The following is a 16,205-nucleotide window of genomic DNA, read 5'->3' as shown; positions in this document are numbered from 1 at the left end:
GGAAACAACAGATGCCGGAGAGTATGTGGGGAAATAAGAACGCTTTTACATTGTTGGTGGGAGTGTAAATTAGTTCAACCATTGTGGAAGAGAGCATGGCGATTCCTCAAGGATCTAGAACTAGAAATACCATTTGACCTAGCAATCCCATTACTGGATATGTACCCAAAGGATTATAAATCATTCTACTATAAAGACACATGCACACATGTTTATTGCGGCACTGTTCACAATAGCAAAGATGTGGAAGCAACCCAAATGTCCATCAGTGACAGACTGGATAAAGAAAACGTGGCACATATACACCATGGAATACTAGGCAGCCATAAAAAAGGATGAGTTTGTGTCCTTTGCAGGGACATGGATGAAGCTGGAAACCATCATTCTCAGCAAATTAACACAAGAACAGAAAACCAAACACTGCATGTTCTCACTCATAAGTGGGAGGTGAACAAAGAGAACACATGAACAAAGGGAGGGGAACATCACACACTGGGGCCTGTCAAGGGGTGGGGGGCTAGGGGAGGGATAGTACTAGGAGAAATACCTAATGTAGATGACGGGTTGATGGGTGCAGCAAACCACCATGGCACATGTATACCTAAGTAACAAACCTGCACATTCTGCACATGTACCCCAGAATTTAAAGTATAATAATAATAATAAAAATCAAGCACCATGCTAAATGCTTTGTATCATAATCTAACAACACACCATTCACTAAGCAGTAATCCCATGAAGTGGGCATTATCATTCCCATTTCATTCCCATCAGGAAATGGCCTTAGAAGGTGACATAGCAACTGGCAGGATCAGAGTTCAAACCCTGGTCTTATCTGGCTCCACAGCCTTGGAAACATTACCCTATTCAGACTTCTGGTAAATAATTGCAATTCACACTATTTTAATCATAGTAGAGAGGCTTGTTCAGATACACATATCTCACTCTGTCATCCAGGCTGGAGTGCAGTGGTTTAATTATGGCTCACTGGAGCCTTAAATTCCTGGGCTCAAATGATCTTCCTGGATTGGACTCCCAAAGTGCTGGGATACAGCATGAGCCACTGCATCTGGTCTAGATATATTAAAGACAGTCTATAAGATGAACCAGTTGGGTTTACCTAGAAGAGTGACCACATCTGGTTAAAGCCTTTGAGCATATATTGTTACTCTACATACCTGTCATAATCTGTAGCATTTTTTGGCAGAAAAACTGGAGGTAAAGAAAGAGTTTAATAATACATACATAGGCATATTTATATAAACAATTAATTTCTATATTAGAAATCTGAACAAATTTAAATTTCTGGCACAGTTTTATTAACCTTTAATTTTACAAGTTTGAAAACTGATAAAACCTACATAACAACTGCTACGGAGAGGAATTTGGCAATGTCTAATAAAATGACATATTCATTTACCCTTTGACTCAGCAATCCAATTTCTAGAAATCTATCCCACAAAGGCCAGGCATGATGGCTCATGCCTGTAATCCCAGCACTTTGGGAGGGTGAGGCAGGTGGATCACCTGAGGTCAGGAGTTTGAGACCAGCCTGGCCAACATGGCAAAGCCCCGTCTCTGCTAAAAATTCAAAAATTAGCCAGGTGTGGTGGCACATGCCCATAGTCTCAGCTACTAGGGAGACTGAGGCAGGAGAATCGCTTGAACCTGGGAGGCAGAGGCTACAGTGAGCCAAGATCACGCCATTGCACTCCAGCCTGGGTGACAGAGCGAGACTCTGTCTTAAAAAAGAAAGAAAGAAATCTATCCTACAAATATAGGGGCAAAAATACAAACAGACATCTGCACAAGACTGCAAATTGAAATATTATTTGTAATAGCAAAAGACTGGAAATAATCTAAATGTTCATCAGTGGAGGACCAGTTGAATAATGTAGTGTGCTTCCACAATGGAGTACTATGTAGATATTAAAAGGAATGATGAATATCTACTTATAGTTATGCCTAGTTTAATGACAGGGATGTGTTCTGAGAAATGCTTCATTAGGTGATTCTGTTGTTGTGGAAACATCACAGAGTGCACCCACACTAACCTAGATGGTATAGCCTCCTACACACCTAGGTTATATGGTCTAGCCTATTGCTCCCAGGCCACAAACCTGTAGAGGATGTTACTGTGCTGAATACTGTCGGCAACCGTAAACAGTGGTAAGTATTCGTGTATCCAAACATAGCTAAATATAGACAAGATGCAGTAAAACTGCAGTATTAAAATCTTTTTTTTTTTTTTTTTTTTTTTTTTGAGATGGAGTTTTGTTCTCGTTGCCCAGGCTGGAGTGCAGTGGTGCAATCTTGGCTCACTGCGACCTCCGTCTCCTGGGTTCAAGTGATTCTCCTGCCTCAGCCTCCTGAGTAGCTGGGATTACAAGCACGTGCCATCACGCCCAGCTAATTTTTTGTATTTTTCGTAGAGATGGGGTTTCATCATGCTGGCCAGGCTGGTCTCAAACTCCTGACCTCAGATGATCCACCCACCTCAGCCTTCCAAAGTACAAGGATTACCGGTGTGAGCTCCCACACACGGCCAGTATTAAAATCTTATGGGACTGCTGTCACTGACCAAAATGCTGCTATGCAGCATATGACTGCATATTGGTATGAAGTGATTTTCTAGATAGAAATACTGTATACTTTTACAGCGTATACTTTATACACTATATATACTTTTCTCCACCTCATTTTTATTTTAAGTGAAAAAAGTGAGGATATATATAAATATTTCTTTACATTAAAAAAAGAAAGATAAGCCACAAAATAAATAAAATGGTTACATAGAGGGAGAGGGAGGGGCCTAGATAGAAGGTAGGGAGGAGCCAGATTCCCCGGGGTGAAATGGGTCTATTTTCCAGATTGGACTCTGGTACCTGTAGATATTTTAAACTATAAAACAAAATTAAATGAAAAGAAAAGTCATTCCTACAAAATAAAAAAGCAAATTAAACAAATGAACTTAAGAATGTATGAAGTCAGCAGCTTAACCACATGGAAAAGGATTATTTCAAGTGACTTCAAAATACAGTGACTTGACTGTACCAGATGAGACATAGTTTGAGAAAGAAACTTCATAAATAATCTTAAACTACTTTCTCTATTCATTTGTTAGTGATAATATTGGTACTGCTATTCTGAATCTAATTAATGTGTATATACGTATTAATTTGAATCAAGTAAGTTTATGTCTTTAAATATCAAGACATTCAGCATAAAATAAAATTAAAAACCAGAGATACAGACACAAAATCAAAGAAATTAAGTAAAACCATATAACCCTAAATGATTACAGATTATTAATATAAATGCTTTAAAAATACATAATTTCTAATTCCGTCCACTGAAAAGGCCAAGAACTAATGCCCATTTTGATGTGAGGAGCACCTTTCCTGCCCAGGTTGTGGTCTCTGCTTCTCATGTCTACTGCAAGGAATCAGGACTCCTTGGAGAGGTAACGGATTCTAAGTTTGTAGGGGGGAAATGTAAAAGATGAGACTGAAACATTTTATAGCAGAAGGCCAAGGAGTTACTAAACATCTTTAACTGTGGGCTGTTGTTCAAGGGACTTACGGATTAAACTGAAGAAGCTCCCACTGTGCAAAGACGCGGCACTCTGAGCTTCTGTAAGAATAGTAACATTGCACAGGCCCAGTGGCTCAACCCTGCCCAACACTTTGGGAGGCTGAGGCAGGTGGATCACCTGAGGTCAGGAGTTTGAGACCAGCCTGGCCAACATGGTGAAACCCCATCTCTACTAAAAATACAAAAAAATTAGCTGGGCCTGGTGGCGGGCACCTGTAATCCCAGCTACTTCGGGAGGCTGAGGCAGAAGAATTGCTTGAACCGAGGAGGCAGAGGTTGCAGTGAGCCAAGATCGCGCCATTGAACTCCAGTCTGGGCGACAAGAGTGAAACTCTGTCTCAAAAAAAAAAAAAAAAAAAAAAAAAAGAATAAGAACATTGATGCATTGTAACACATCAAGTACATGAAAATCTGTACGTTCCTAATGAATAAAGGGAAAGAGTCAAGCCTTTCCTGGACAAACTTTTCCTCAGGATAGTCAGGTCATTAGTGAGTTTCCCTCTAGAGAAGTATTTTAGAAAACAAATGAAGAAGAAATGGTAGAATTAGCATATTACCATGTTACCAATATCTAATGACAGAATGGTTGTAGCCTATGATCATTAGATATTATATGGCCTTGACATGAGAAATTTTTACGAAAATATCAAACCTTCATCAGCTGGGCGTGGTGGCAGGCGCCTGTAATCCCAGCACTGTGGATCACCTGAGGTCAGGAGTTTGAGCCTGGCCAACATGGCAAAGCCCCGTCTCTACTAAAAATACAAACATTATCAGGGCATGGTAGCAGGGGCCTGTAGTCCCAGCTACTTGGGAGGCTGAGGCAGGAGAATCGCTGGAACCCGGGTTGCAGTGAGTCAAGATCGCGCCATTGCACTCTAGCCTGGGTGACAGAGCAAGACTCCATCTCAAAGAAAAAAAAAAATCAAACTTTCATCATGTCAGTTTTTAGATGTAACTGTCAGATTACAAGAAATACAAAGGACAGGAGAACACATTAATCAAGGCTGCATGAGCAAATACAGAATGTGTAAATTCTATAAAACAAATGACCAGGTTTCTTTAAAAAATAAATTGCAAGATAAAAGAAGGAAGGGAAAATTTTATGTTAAAAGACACTTAAGACACCTATCACCTATACTGAATCCTGGTTTAATAAATCCCATAAGACCTTCCAGTGAGACAGGATGTGGAAGCAGAACAGTGATACTGGTGATCCCGACCCTGTGTAGGCCTAAGCTAATGTATGTGTTTGTGTCACAGTTTTTAATAACCAATTTTAAAAATAGAAAATAGCTTATAGAATAAGGTAAGGACATAAAGAAAAATATTTTTGTACAGCTCTATAAAAGGCTTATGTTTTAAGCTCAGTATTATTACAAAGGAATCAACAAGATTTTTTTAAGTTTATAAAGTAAAAACATTACAGTAATCTAAAGTTAATTTATAATTAAAGAAAGAAAAAATGTTTTATAAATTTGGTGTAGCCTAAGTGTGTGGTGTTTATAAATCTATGGTAGTGTACAGTAACGTCTGGGGCCTTCACATTGCTCAGCACTCACTCACTGACTCACGCAGAGCAACTTGCAGCCTTCTAAGCTCCATTCATGTGTACCTTTTTTTTTTTTTTGAGACGGAGTCTCGCTCTTGTCACACAGGCTGGAGTGTAATGGCATGATCTGGGCTCACTGCAACCTCCGCCTCCTGGGTTCAAGTTATTCTCCTGCCTCAGCCTCCTGAGTAGCTGGGATTAAGGGCGCCCGCCACCACACCTGGCTAATTTTTGTACTTTTAGTAGAGATGGGGTTTCACGTTGGCCAGGCTGGTTTCAAACTCCTGACCTCAGGTGATCCATCCACCTCGGCCTCCCAAAGTGCTGGAATTACAGGCATGAGCCACCGCGCCTGGCCAGATGTACCATTTTTCAATCTTTTACACTGTATTTTACTGTATCTTTTTAATGTTTAGCCATGTTTAGACACACAAATAGTCACCATGGTATTACAATTTCCTATAGTTTTCAGTACAGTAACAGGCTGCACAGGTTTGTAGCCTAGGAACAATAGGCTACACCACATACCCTAGGTGTGTAAGAGGCTGTACTGTTGAGGTTGTGTAAGTACACTCTATGATGCTCATACAAGGATGAAGTCATTAGGGATGCATTTCTCAGAACATATCCCATCATTAAGTGATGCATGATATATATAGATGATGCTTGGGATTTTCCTCAAAACAATCCAGGCATATGGGGGAGTGTAGAGAGGTATTGATAAAGCAAGAGTGTCTGTGAGTTGATAATTTCTATAGCTGGGGGTGAGGGGTCCTCGGGATACACTGTACTATCCTCTCTTGTTTTATAGGTTGGTGCAAAAGTAATCACGGTTTTCGCAATTACTAACCTAAATAAGTACGTTTGAAATGTTTGTGTATCTTAAAATTTTCTACAATAAGAGATGGTTAAGAACTTTCACACATAAAATGTTTTTCATAATTTACTCTCTCTACTTAGATGAATTAATGTTTACCTAACAATCTAATGATGAAATTCACCATCATAAAGATCTTATTATCATTAGTTATTCTTCTAGTACAGGAAGGGGACATTAATAATTAGCTTATAGTGGCCAGGCATGGTGGCTCACGCCTGTAATCCCGGCACTTTGGGAAGCCAGTGGGTGGACTGCTTGAGCCCAGGAGTTTGAGATCAGCCTGGACAAGATGATGAAACCCTGTCTCTACAAAAAGAAAAAAAAAAATTAGCCAGGTGGGCACGGTGGCATGTGCCTGCAGTCCCAGCTACTTGGGAGGCTAAGACAGGAGGATCACTTGAGCCCAGGAGGAAGAGGTTGCAGTGAGCCGAGATCGCATTACTGCACTCCAGTCTGGGCGCAGAGTGAGACAATTAAAAAAAGGAGCCTGCAGAAAGTCTGTTTGGCTGTTATGCCTTATGCCACAATGCATCTCAGGCTGAGAACTATTTCTCCACAAAATTAAGACTGTGAAGTTACACTTAGGAGTGTTTCTTATAAGTAGGACCTGTGATTATTTTTTTACTTAAATTGGGTCACATGTTATTTATTTTATTAAGAAACAAGATCACTACCTCTGCATGAGTAAGCACAGGTGCCACCAATACACGTCCCAGATGAACCAACAAACCTAGGAGAAAGGAGCGATGGAGCAATGTCACTTACCTAGCTGTCTCCTCAAACTGTATGTCATCCACTGAGGCTGTAACACAGGAAACTCCAGCATGTTTCTCAGCTTCAAAAAATACATAAAAACGTGCTGCTTTAGTGGTGATATTAGAATATTTCAGTATAAGGGAAAGGAATGAAATGTAAGTGCATTGATCTTAGTCATCCATCCCTCATTCATTATAGCACCACTGTGCTCACAATTTGTGGATCAACTGGCTCCATACAAGCTTCTCTGCTCTGTTACATTTCTACTGTATGGTAATTACTGCACTTCATCCTAAATTTTAACTTACATGATCTTGTATTTGAAATTTAATACCAATATCCCACAAATCTAGCTATTGAAATAGCAATTTTAGTAAGTTGGTGCTGACTTTAAATATTTTATCAGGTACTATCCTTCTTGTTTTAAAATCAAGGCATCACAGGTTAAATGATTTTTTTTTTTTTTTGACGGAGTCTCCCTCTGTCGCCCAGGCTGGAGCGCAGTGGCCCTATCTCGGCTCACTGCAAGCTCCGCCTCCCGGGTTTAGGCCATTCTCCTGCCTCAGCCTCCTGTAGTCTAGCTGGGACTACAGGCGCCGCCACCTCGCCCGGCTAATTTTTTTGTATTTTTAGTAGAGACGGGGTTTCACCGTGTTGGCCAGGATGGTCTTGATCTCCTGACCTCGTGATCTGCCCGCCTCGGCCTCCCAAAGTGCTGGGATTACAGGCGTGAGTCACCGCACCCCGCTGCGTGAATGATTTAACCACTGTAAGCACTGAGTGGTAAGGGGAAACCCCGAGTCATCCCAAATCAAAGAGGATCTTCTCTGGGTATCAGAGAAAGAGAGATGGGCACACAGGAGATATGTAGTCAATATTTATTTTATTATTACCAAATGTATGCCAAATTCAGTATACATTAATTGCCTTGAAGGAGGAGTATTGCGTAGGGTGGGAGAGTACAGGAAGAAGCCTGGTTATTTCCATGTTCTATGTCTGCACGTAATTTGCTCAGATTTTTTTTTTTTTTTTTGATTGCTGGATTTGCTTTACATAAAAAAATACCAGAATTTATCCTCTGTGGGAAAGATTTTGACATGTGCTTCTGCCAGATTTGATTTTGGGAAACAGTCAACTGAAAGCCAAACAGATTATATTGGCTTTATAAGAACTTTTGACCTCATTTTAGTTTTGGAGACTTCAGTCCTGGTGCCACATGATTAAGAAAAACGAGTAAATTGTACTGAATTTGTCTTCCTTTTGTGTACTGGATCATTATAACTACCTATGTATTAATTGATAGTCCTAGGTAAGAAGACATGAGAGATACTCCACTGGGCATGTATTTAACACATTCCTTTCTAGGATCTAATTCTGCAGAAAATTGGACATTCAAATGTTACTAGCTGGAAGGAACCATCCTTCCAACTAGTTCAGGGAAAGGAAGGGAATATGGAAGAATTGGGCTGTAGGAAGGCTCAAGGTGGACTCAATTTAATTCAATGCACCAAACATTTGTTAAGTTCTTGCTGATTTCCAGACACTGAGTTGAATGAGTTATTATTATTTTTTTTTCCAGACAGAGTCTCACTCTGTCACCCAGGCTGGAGTGCAATGGTGTGATCTTGGCTCACTGCAACCTCCGCTTCCCGGGTTCAAGTGATTCTTCTGCCTCAGCCTCCCGAGTAGCTGGGACTACAGGCGTGCACCACCATGTCCAGCTAATTTTTTGTATTTTTAGTAGAGACACGGTTTCACCATATTAGCCAGGATGGTCTCAATCTCCTGACCTTGTGATCTGCCCACCTCAGCCTCCCAAAGTGCTGGGATTACAGGCGTGAGCCAGTGCATGAGCTCTATCTTTTAAGCAGTCCACTCCATGGCACTTAGAGATGCAGCCATAGTCAGTACCCTTTCAGAGCTTAAGTTTTCCAGGGAACTACTGAAACCTTGCAAATACATGCTTAAATCATTGATTAAAGAATACTTCATAAACATTCATTCCAGTTACTTGACATGAGGGAATGGGATGTTGAGGTTATTAATTCTTAGTAATAAAGTGTTATAATATAGACCAACATGAGTATCTTGAGTATTTTTTTCTTTTTTTTTTTTTAAGAGACGAGGTCTCTATCACCCAGGCTGGAGTGTAGCGGCATGATCATAGCTCACTCCAGCCTCGAACTCCTGGGCTCAAGTGATCTTGCCTCAGCCTCCTGAGTAGCTAGGACTATAGGCATGTGCCACCACAGCTAGCTAACTTTTAAAAAAGTGTTTAAAATATTTTTTTGTAGAGACAGGTTCTCATGATTTGGCCCAAGCTGGTCCCAAACTCCTGGGCTCAAGTGATGCTCCCGCCTTGACCCCTCAAAGCACTGGAATTACAGGCGTGAGCCCCCATGCCCGGCTGAGTTATCAATTGTGAATGACTTAAATGATAACTAAAATGCAGTAACCAGTAAAAAAAAAAATTAAACTTTTATTGTTTATATTGGGTATCCTGTATCTATAGCACAAGGTTTCTTAAGGGATCAAAAAGTATTAAAATCATGACAGTTACTTTTTATTAAGCATTTATTATTGATCAGGCACTGGACTAGTCATTTAAGCATGTTAATTACATGAAGTTGGTACTGTTATTAGCTCCCTTTTATAAATAAGAAAATTTAGGTTTAGAAAGATTAAATGCATTGTCCTAAATAGTGATTTTGACTATAAAAGCAATAGGAACTTTCAGGAAAGAGGTTAGACAAACCAGAGAACACTACCAGAGAAGTATGTGACTCAATATGGGTTTCAGGAGCTCAATAATCATGATTTATGCTATTGATTTTCAAGGGTCATTAAACTAAAAGAAACAAAAATATGGAGAACACCATAGGGTCCTGGCTTCACATGTCATTACATGCGTGCTGTGTTTTTAAACAAGTGTCAATTAGATGACATGAACTCACAGGACTGGCTTGTTCTGGTTCTTGATTTTTGATTGCCCTTCGTACAGTGTACCAGCAGAAGTGGAAAACCCTAAAGCTGTTTCTGATTTCCTGGGAGAACTAAGAGAAGCTAAGTGATTGTAAAGTAAGTATGAAATGATGACTGATAAAAATAGTGGTAACCTTCCTTCATTCCTTCCTTCCTTCAGCAGATATTGATGGAGCACCTGTGTTATGCAAGGCAGCCTCTGTGTAAGGTGCTGGCAATGGGAAACAGCCAGGACCCCTGCTCTCATGGAGTCTAGTGGATGAGCCAGTGGTTAATTAAATGGATATTGATATGGTTTGGCTGAGTCCCCACCCAAACCTCATCTTGAATTGTAGCTCCCATAATTCCCACATGTTGTGGGAAGGAGCTGGTGGGAGATAATTGAATCATGGGGGCTGATCTTTCCTGTGCTATTCTCATGATAGTGAATAAGTCTCATGAGATGTGATGGTTTTGTAAGGGGAAACCCCTTCTGCTTGGTTCTCATTTTCTCTCCTGCCGCCACCATGTAAGAAGTGCCTTTCGCCTTCCGCCATGACTGTGAGGCTTCCCCACCCACGTGGAACTGCGAGTCCAATAAATCTCTTTTTCTTTATAAGTTACCCAGTCTCGGGTATGTCTTTATCAGCAGCATGAAAATGGACTAATACAGATATGTAATGACAAAACGGACTAAGTGCTCTGAAGAAAACAGGGATTTTATGAGAGTCAGTAACTGAAATAATACACTAGGTGGGGTGTCCAGGAAGGCTTGAGGGCAGCAGAGGGGAGGGCCTGCTGAGCAGAGGGAACAGTAATTACAAAGGTCCTGGTGACTACAATGCAGAGAGTAGGAGGGAGAGTGGGTGGGATGAGGCTGGAGTGAAGGCTGAGGACAGGCTATGCACAGGGCCTTGAAGCTCTTGGTTGAAAGTTTTTGTAATTATTATTCTTCAATATATTGTTGCACTGCCTTCTGGTCTCCACTGTTTCTGATGAGGTCAGTGGTAATTCTAATTATTGTTCTCCTATATACGGTGTTTCAGTCTGGCTGCATTCAAGATTTTCTCTCAATCATTTTGACTATGATATGCCTGGATATATTCTTTGTATTCGTTTTTCTTTCTTTCTTTTTTAAATTGGAGACAGAGTCTCGCTCTGTCGTCCAGGCTGGAGTGTGGTGGCACAGTCTTGGCTCACTGCAACCTCTGCCTCCTGGGTTCAAGTGATTCTCCTGCCTCAGCCTCCTGAGTAGCTGGGATTACAAGCGTGTGCCACCAGGCCCAACTAATTTTTGTATTTTTAGTAGAGATGGGGTTTCACCACGTTGGCCAGGCTGGTCTTGAACTTCTGACCTCAGGTGATTTGCCTGCCTCGGCCTCCCAAAGTGCTGGGATTAAAGGTGTGAGCCACCATGTCCAGCCTGTATTAGTTTTTCTTGATGTGCTATAACCTTGAATCTGTAATTGTCTTTCACCATATTTGGAACTCTAATTGCGTTTGTTTTATTTTTCCACAAATCTCTGATACTTTATTTTATTTACGTTTTTTTTTTTTTTTTTTGAGACAGGGTCTTGCTCTGTTGCCCAGGCTGGAGTAAAGTGGTAGAATCATGGCTCACTGCAGCCTTGACCTCCCAGGCTCAAGTCATCCTCCCACCTCAGCCTCCTGAGTAGCTGGGACTACAGGTACATGGTACCATGCCTGGCTAATTTTAACATTTTTTGTGTGTGTATGGTAGAGACAGGATCTCCCTATGTTGCCCAGGCTGGTCTTGAGTTCCTGGGTTCAAACCATCCTCCTACCTGAGCCTCCCAAAGTGCTAGGATTACAGGCATGTACCATTGTGCCTGGTCACACTTTGTTTATTTTTAAAATTCTTTTTTTTCTGTTCTTAGATTGGATAATTTCTAGTGATGTATTTTTGCATTTACTAACTCTTTTCTCAGTCATGTCCATTCTGCTGTTAAGCCTAGCCATTGAGTTTGTTATTTTAGACACTGTATTTTTCAGTTCTGGAATTACCATTTGGCTTTCAAAAAATAGTTTCTATTACTCTGCAGAAAGGTACTGCCTTTTCAATGTTTTTTTTTTTTTTTTCTTTTGAGATGGGGTCTCACTCTTTTGCCCTGGCAGGAGTGCAGTGGTACAATCTCGGCTCACTGCAATCTCCACCTCCCAGATTCAAGTGATTCTCCTGCCTCAGCCTCCCGAGTAGCTGGGATTACAGGTGCCTGCCACCACACGTGGCTAATTTTTGTGTTTTTAGTAGAGACAGGGTTTCATCATGTTGACCAGGCTGGTCTCAAACTCCTGACCTCAAGTGATCCAACCGCCTCAGCCTCCCAAAGTGCTGGGATTACAGCAATCTTTATTATCATATTTTTCATTATATTCTTGAGCACAGTTATACTAGTTGCTTTAAAATCCTTGAAGCTTAATTCCAGCATGAGGGTCATCTAGGGATGAATCTCCATTGATTGTCTTTTCTCTTAAGAATGAATCATGTTTCCCTTTGTATGTCAAGTAATTTTGAATAATATCCTAGCCATTGTGAGTGATCCATTGTAGAAACTGTGTTTCTCAGAAAAGTGTTGGTTTTGTTTTTGGTTTTGTTTTTTAAAGCAAGCAGTTAACCTGACCAAACTGAAACTATAATCTGTCTACCTGCAGATGGACACAACTATTTTCAGTTCTTTTGGCCTCAACCAGGAGGTCTGGAGTACGTCCTAGTATACATGATTCAAGATTTGCCAGATATCTGGACAAAGATGATAGTTAGATTTTAGGGCTCTCTCTCTCTCTCTGGCTCTTTCCTTTCTGGAACTTTCCCTTTTGTATTTCAGTAGCTGTACTTTTCCCAAACCCTGTCTTTGGGCTCTTCAAACCAGCAAGCCTATGGGTTTACCATCAGAACCATAGCTGGGACCAGACTGGCATTTTCTTTCAGGCTTCAAGTCATTTAAAAAAAAAAACACAGAAAAAGCCAACATCATTTTGTTCTTTCATGTGTTAACTTTCAAGTGTTCTAAGCCTACTTTTGTTCACTTTTCACCTGCCTTAAGTCTCTTTTATTTAGTGTTTTGCCCAGAGTTTATAATTATTATCTGTGGGGGATTTTTTAATAGGAAGCACTTGAACATGTTAGAAAAATCCTTAAAGCCCTTGGTGAAGAAAAGAAAGGGAAAAATGAACAAAACATATGACATGATCAGATTAGCATCTTCAAAGGTTACTTTAGAAGCAGTGTGGAGAGGAGACCAGAATGAATGGAGACCGGTTTGGAAATCACTGCTGAAGTCTGCATGAAAGATGGTGAGAGCTTGGACTAGATGGTCGCATTGGGGGTGCAGCACAGTGCTTGGCTTTCAGAGATTCCTTTAGGGGGTAACACTGATAGGACTTGCTCCATGCATAGAGTATGTGAAGGGAGAAGTAAGGTGGAGAGAGATATCAAGGATGACTCCTAGACTTTTGACTTGCTCAACTAGAGGAGTTGGGTGCCACTAGATTCACAAATAGAAAACTGCGTGTATAAGATGTTCCAAAATAATACACGGACGTGTGAGATAGAGGATTACTCAGATGGCTTCAAGCCTTTAGACTTAAGGAACTGGAAAAATAATGGGGCCACAGACAGAAGTGAGGATAGTGAGAATATTTCATCTTTCTTTAAATACTGAGAAGACATTTTGGAATCCAGCAGTGCCTAGGGGTCATAGCAATGCCTTGGGGCCATGACTGAGATTGCAGTAATGTGGCTAAAAAGATAATCCTGGCCTATAAAAAACTCTGAGAAAATCCCAGAGAAATCAGTTTTGTATTACTATACAGATTCAATTACACCTTGGCTAAATAATGTCCCCTGCTTATGTGGTGCCTCGGGTCACCACAGAGTGTTTAACACAGGCATTATTCATATTGCCCAAACCAACTTTATCACACAGGTTTTCTTAATAATAGTAATATTATCAGTGATTAATATTATACTACTAATAGTAATGTAACTATTAAGGTATAGAGTAATTGATTGTCAGTTGGATCTTTCCATGGTTTTGAAAGATGTCAGGTCATAGAAATGATGACAACTGCAGGTGGGCCACTGTTTCTCCATCACAAGACAGAGGCACTAAACAAGGTAACTAAAAGTCACTTTTTAGTGGTCTCATAATGTATTCAGTTGCCTTGGAAATAGGCATCATTATTATTAGCAACCTCAGTGGTTTCTGTATTGTTTCTTTTTCCTACGTGTGGATTCATTTTGTATTCATGCTTCCATTGTTACCTTAATATAACCAATCTCAAATCCTGTTTTAAAAAAAAAAAAAGGCTTAAACAAGTCATTGATTTCTCACAGTTGTGGAGGCAGGGAGGTTCCAGATCGAGGTGCTTGCCCGTGTAGGTCCTAGCGAGGGCTCTCTTCCTGGCCTGTGGGTGGCTGTCTTCCTGCTGTGGCCTCACATGGCAGAGAGACGAAGCTCTCCAGTGTCTCTTCTTATAAGGACATTAATTGTATGGGACCAGAATTCCACTCTTATGACCTCATTAGCCTTAATTCTTCACTCCAAATAGAGCCACACCAGGGCTTAGGACTTCAATGTATAAATTTCGGTGGGTGGCATGGGGGGCATAATTCAGTCCTTAATAAATGTTTTTGCCATTTTTACTGTCATTCTCTAACAAGGACACAGTGTTTTCCAGAGACTACGTAAGGATGTGGTAGCAGCACGGTGAATGCAGAAGCAGGTATGAGAAGTCAGCAGTCCTCTGTTAGTCAGACTTTAGAGAGACTCGCCAGGATGTAACCTGTCACCACTCCTCTAGCTACACTTTTGTTCTTGTGGAAAATAGTTATTTCTTTAATTAAAAATGTTATGTCAACATGTAGTCCATTTCTTTTTAAAAAATAATTTAAAAATTTTAAATTTCTGTTACAGTAAATGTGATATAAATAGCCTACATAAACAAAAGCTGGCTGGGTGCGGTGGCTCACACCTGTAATCCCAACACTTCGGGATCCTTGAGTCCAGGAGTTTGAGACCAGCCTGGGCAACATAGTGAGACCCCCATCTCTACAAAAGCAAAACAAAACAAAACCCCCCAAATTAGCTGGGCCTGGTGGCGTGCGTCTGTGGTCCCAGTTACTCTGGAGGCTGAGGTGGGAGGATTGCTTTAGCTCAGGGCGTCGAGGCTGCAGCGAGCTCTGATGGCACCACCTCACTCCAGCCCGGGCAAGAGTGAGACCTTGTCTCAAAAACAACAACAAACAAAAAACCCCACAAAAGCTCTCTGGGCTCCTCACTTATTTAATGGAATGAAGGAGTCCTGAGAGCCACACATTTGGGAACCATTGGTCTCGGCCATGCCCAGCGCGGGCGCACTGTCGCAACACCCCTACCCCTGGCTGCTCAGGGCTCAGCTGTCCGCAAGTACCTTCCTCGCCTTCCTCCTCCCCGCCACCCCCAGCCGCCGCCGCTCCCGCAGCCCCGGCGCCCGCCTACCCGCCAGGCAGGCGGTAGTGTCGATCCACTTGAGCAGCTGCCCGGCGCTCAGCTCACCGCGGGCGGTGGCGTGCGCCGGCTGGATGGCCTGGCTCATGAGCACCTCGCCTGATGCCGGCCGCTCCATGGCCAGGGCTAGAGTGCAATGCCTGTGGCCCCGACGCCCGGCCGTGCCCGCTCTGCCCGCCCCGCCCAGCTCCAAAGGGCGCTGGCGCTGCCTGCCCGGGCCGCGAACCTCTGACCCTCCGGCCGCAGGGAGGTGGGGGCTGCAAGTGAGGGGGCCCTCAGTGTCACCCCCAGGACTATTGCGAGTGGGGGAAGTCAGCGCTCTCGGGTCTCGGGAGAAGTCCGGGAAGTGCGCGGGGTGGGGGCTCCCGGGTAGACAGGTCTGGAAGGCGGCTCCCCTAGGGCCAGAGCACGAGGAACATCTTTTGAGATAAAAAAGCTGTTACACTTTCTAGAGCTGCTATCAGTGACTGTACAAAGCAGTCCTCATTAGGGACACAGTGTCTCCGGAAAACCTCCAGCATCTAACGGATTGGTGGATGTCTGAGTGTCAGGGGAGGCTGCGCCAGGGAGCACATTTACGATGCAGAACTGGAAACCCGGAGAAGGGGAGCAAGCAGGTGAGGTGATAGGAGCCGCTAAGCGACCTGGATCACCTTGGCTGGAACCCAGGGCTCCTGACTATCTGGAATAGCACCGAGAAGCCTAGCCGACTCGCACGAATTGGTGGTGCCTTTTCATCGTTATACTTTTGACTTGCCAAGCCTCAGCATGGTGACATCAGAATGGAGATTGTGGTATTTTTGTTTCCTTTTAAAAATATTTTGTTTTGTTTTTAATGAAAGAGGGGAAATAAGGAAATGTTGACTTGATATCTTTTGGGAGCCTCCCTGTATAGGTTTCAGGACAATCCAATCATAAATAGGAATTGAATGCTTTCACTGAGGCAAGCATG

General features: G+C 42.1%; 1 protein-coding gene across 2 annotated transcripts in view; it reads right to left on the bottom strand.

The window, feature by feature from the left end:
- ACOT12 (acyl-CoA thioesterase 12) overlaps positions 1 to 15,394 on the bottom strand; it is a 66,645-nt gene extending 51,251 nt beyond the window's left edge. For both annotated transcript variants that reach the window (XM_050795670.1, XM_050795671.1), the window contains exons 1-2: positions 15,245 to 15,394; positions 6,792 to 6,861 (exon numbers count right to left, since the gene is read on the bottom strand). In XM_050795670.1, the coding sequence (XP_050651627.1) occupies positions 6,792 to 6,861; positions 15,245 to 15,371 (197 nt within the window). In that variant the 5' untranslated portion in view covers positions 15,372 to 15,394. The remainder of the gene's footprint in view (positions 1 to 6,791; positions 6,862 to 15,244) is intronic.
- Between the last annotated feature and the right edge of the window lie 811 nt (positions 15,395 to 16,205).

This window comes from Macaca thibetana, chromosome 6 (genome assembly GCF_024542745.1).
Source record: "Macaca thibetana thibetana isolate TM-01 chromosome 6, ASM2454274v1, whole genome shotgun sequence".
Classification (NCBI taxonomy): Eukaryota; Metazoa; Chordata; class Mammalia; order Primates; family Cercopithecidae; genus Macaca; species Macaca thibetana.
Note: the sequence above shows the minus strand (reverse complement) of the source record. Positions and strands in the feature narration are given on the sequence as shown.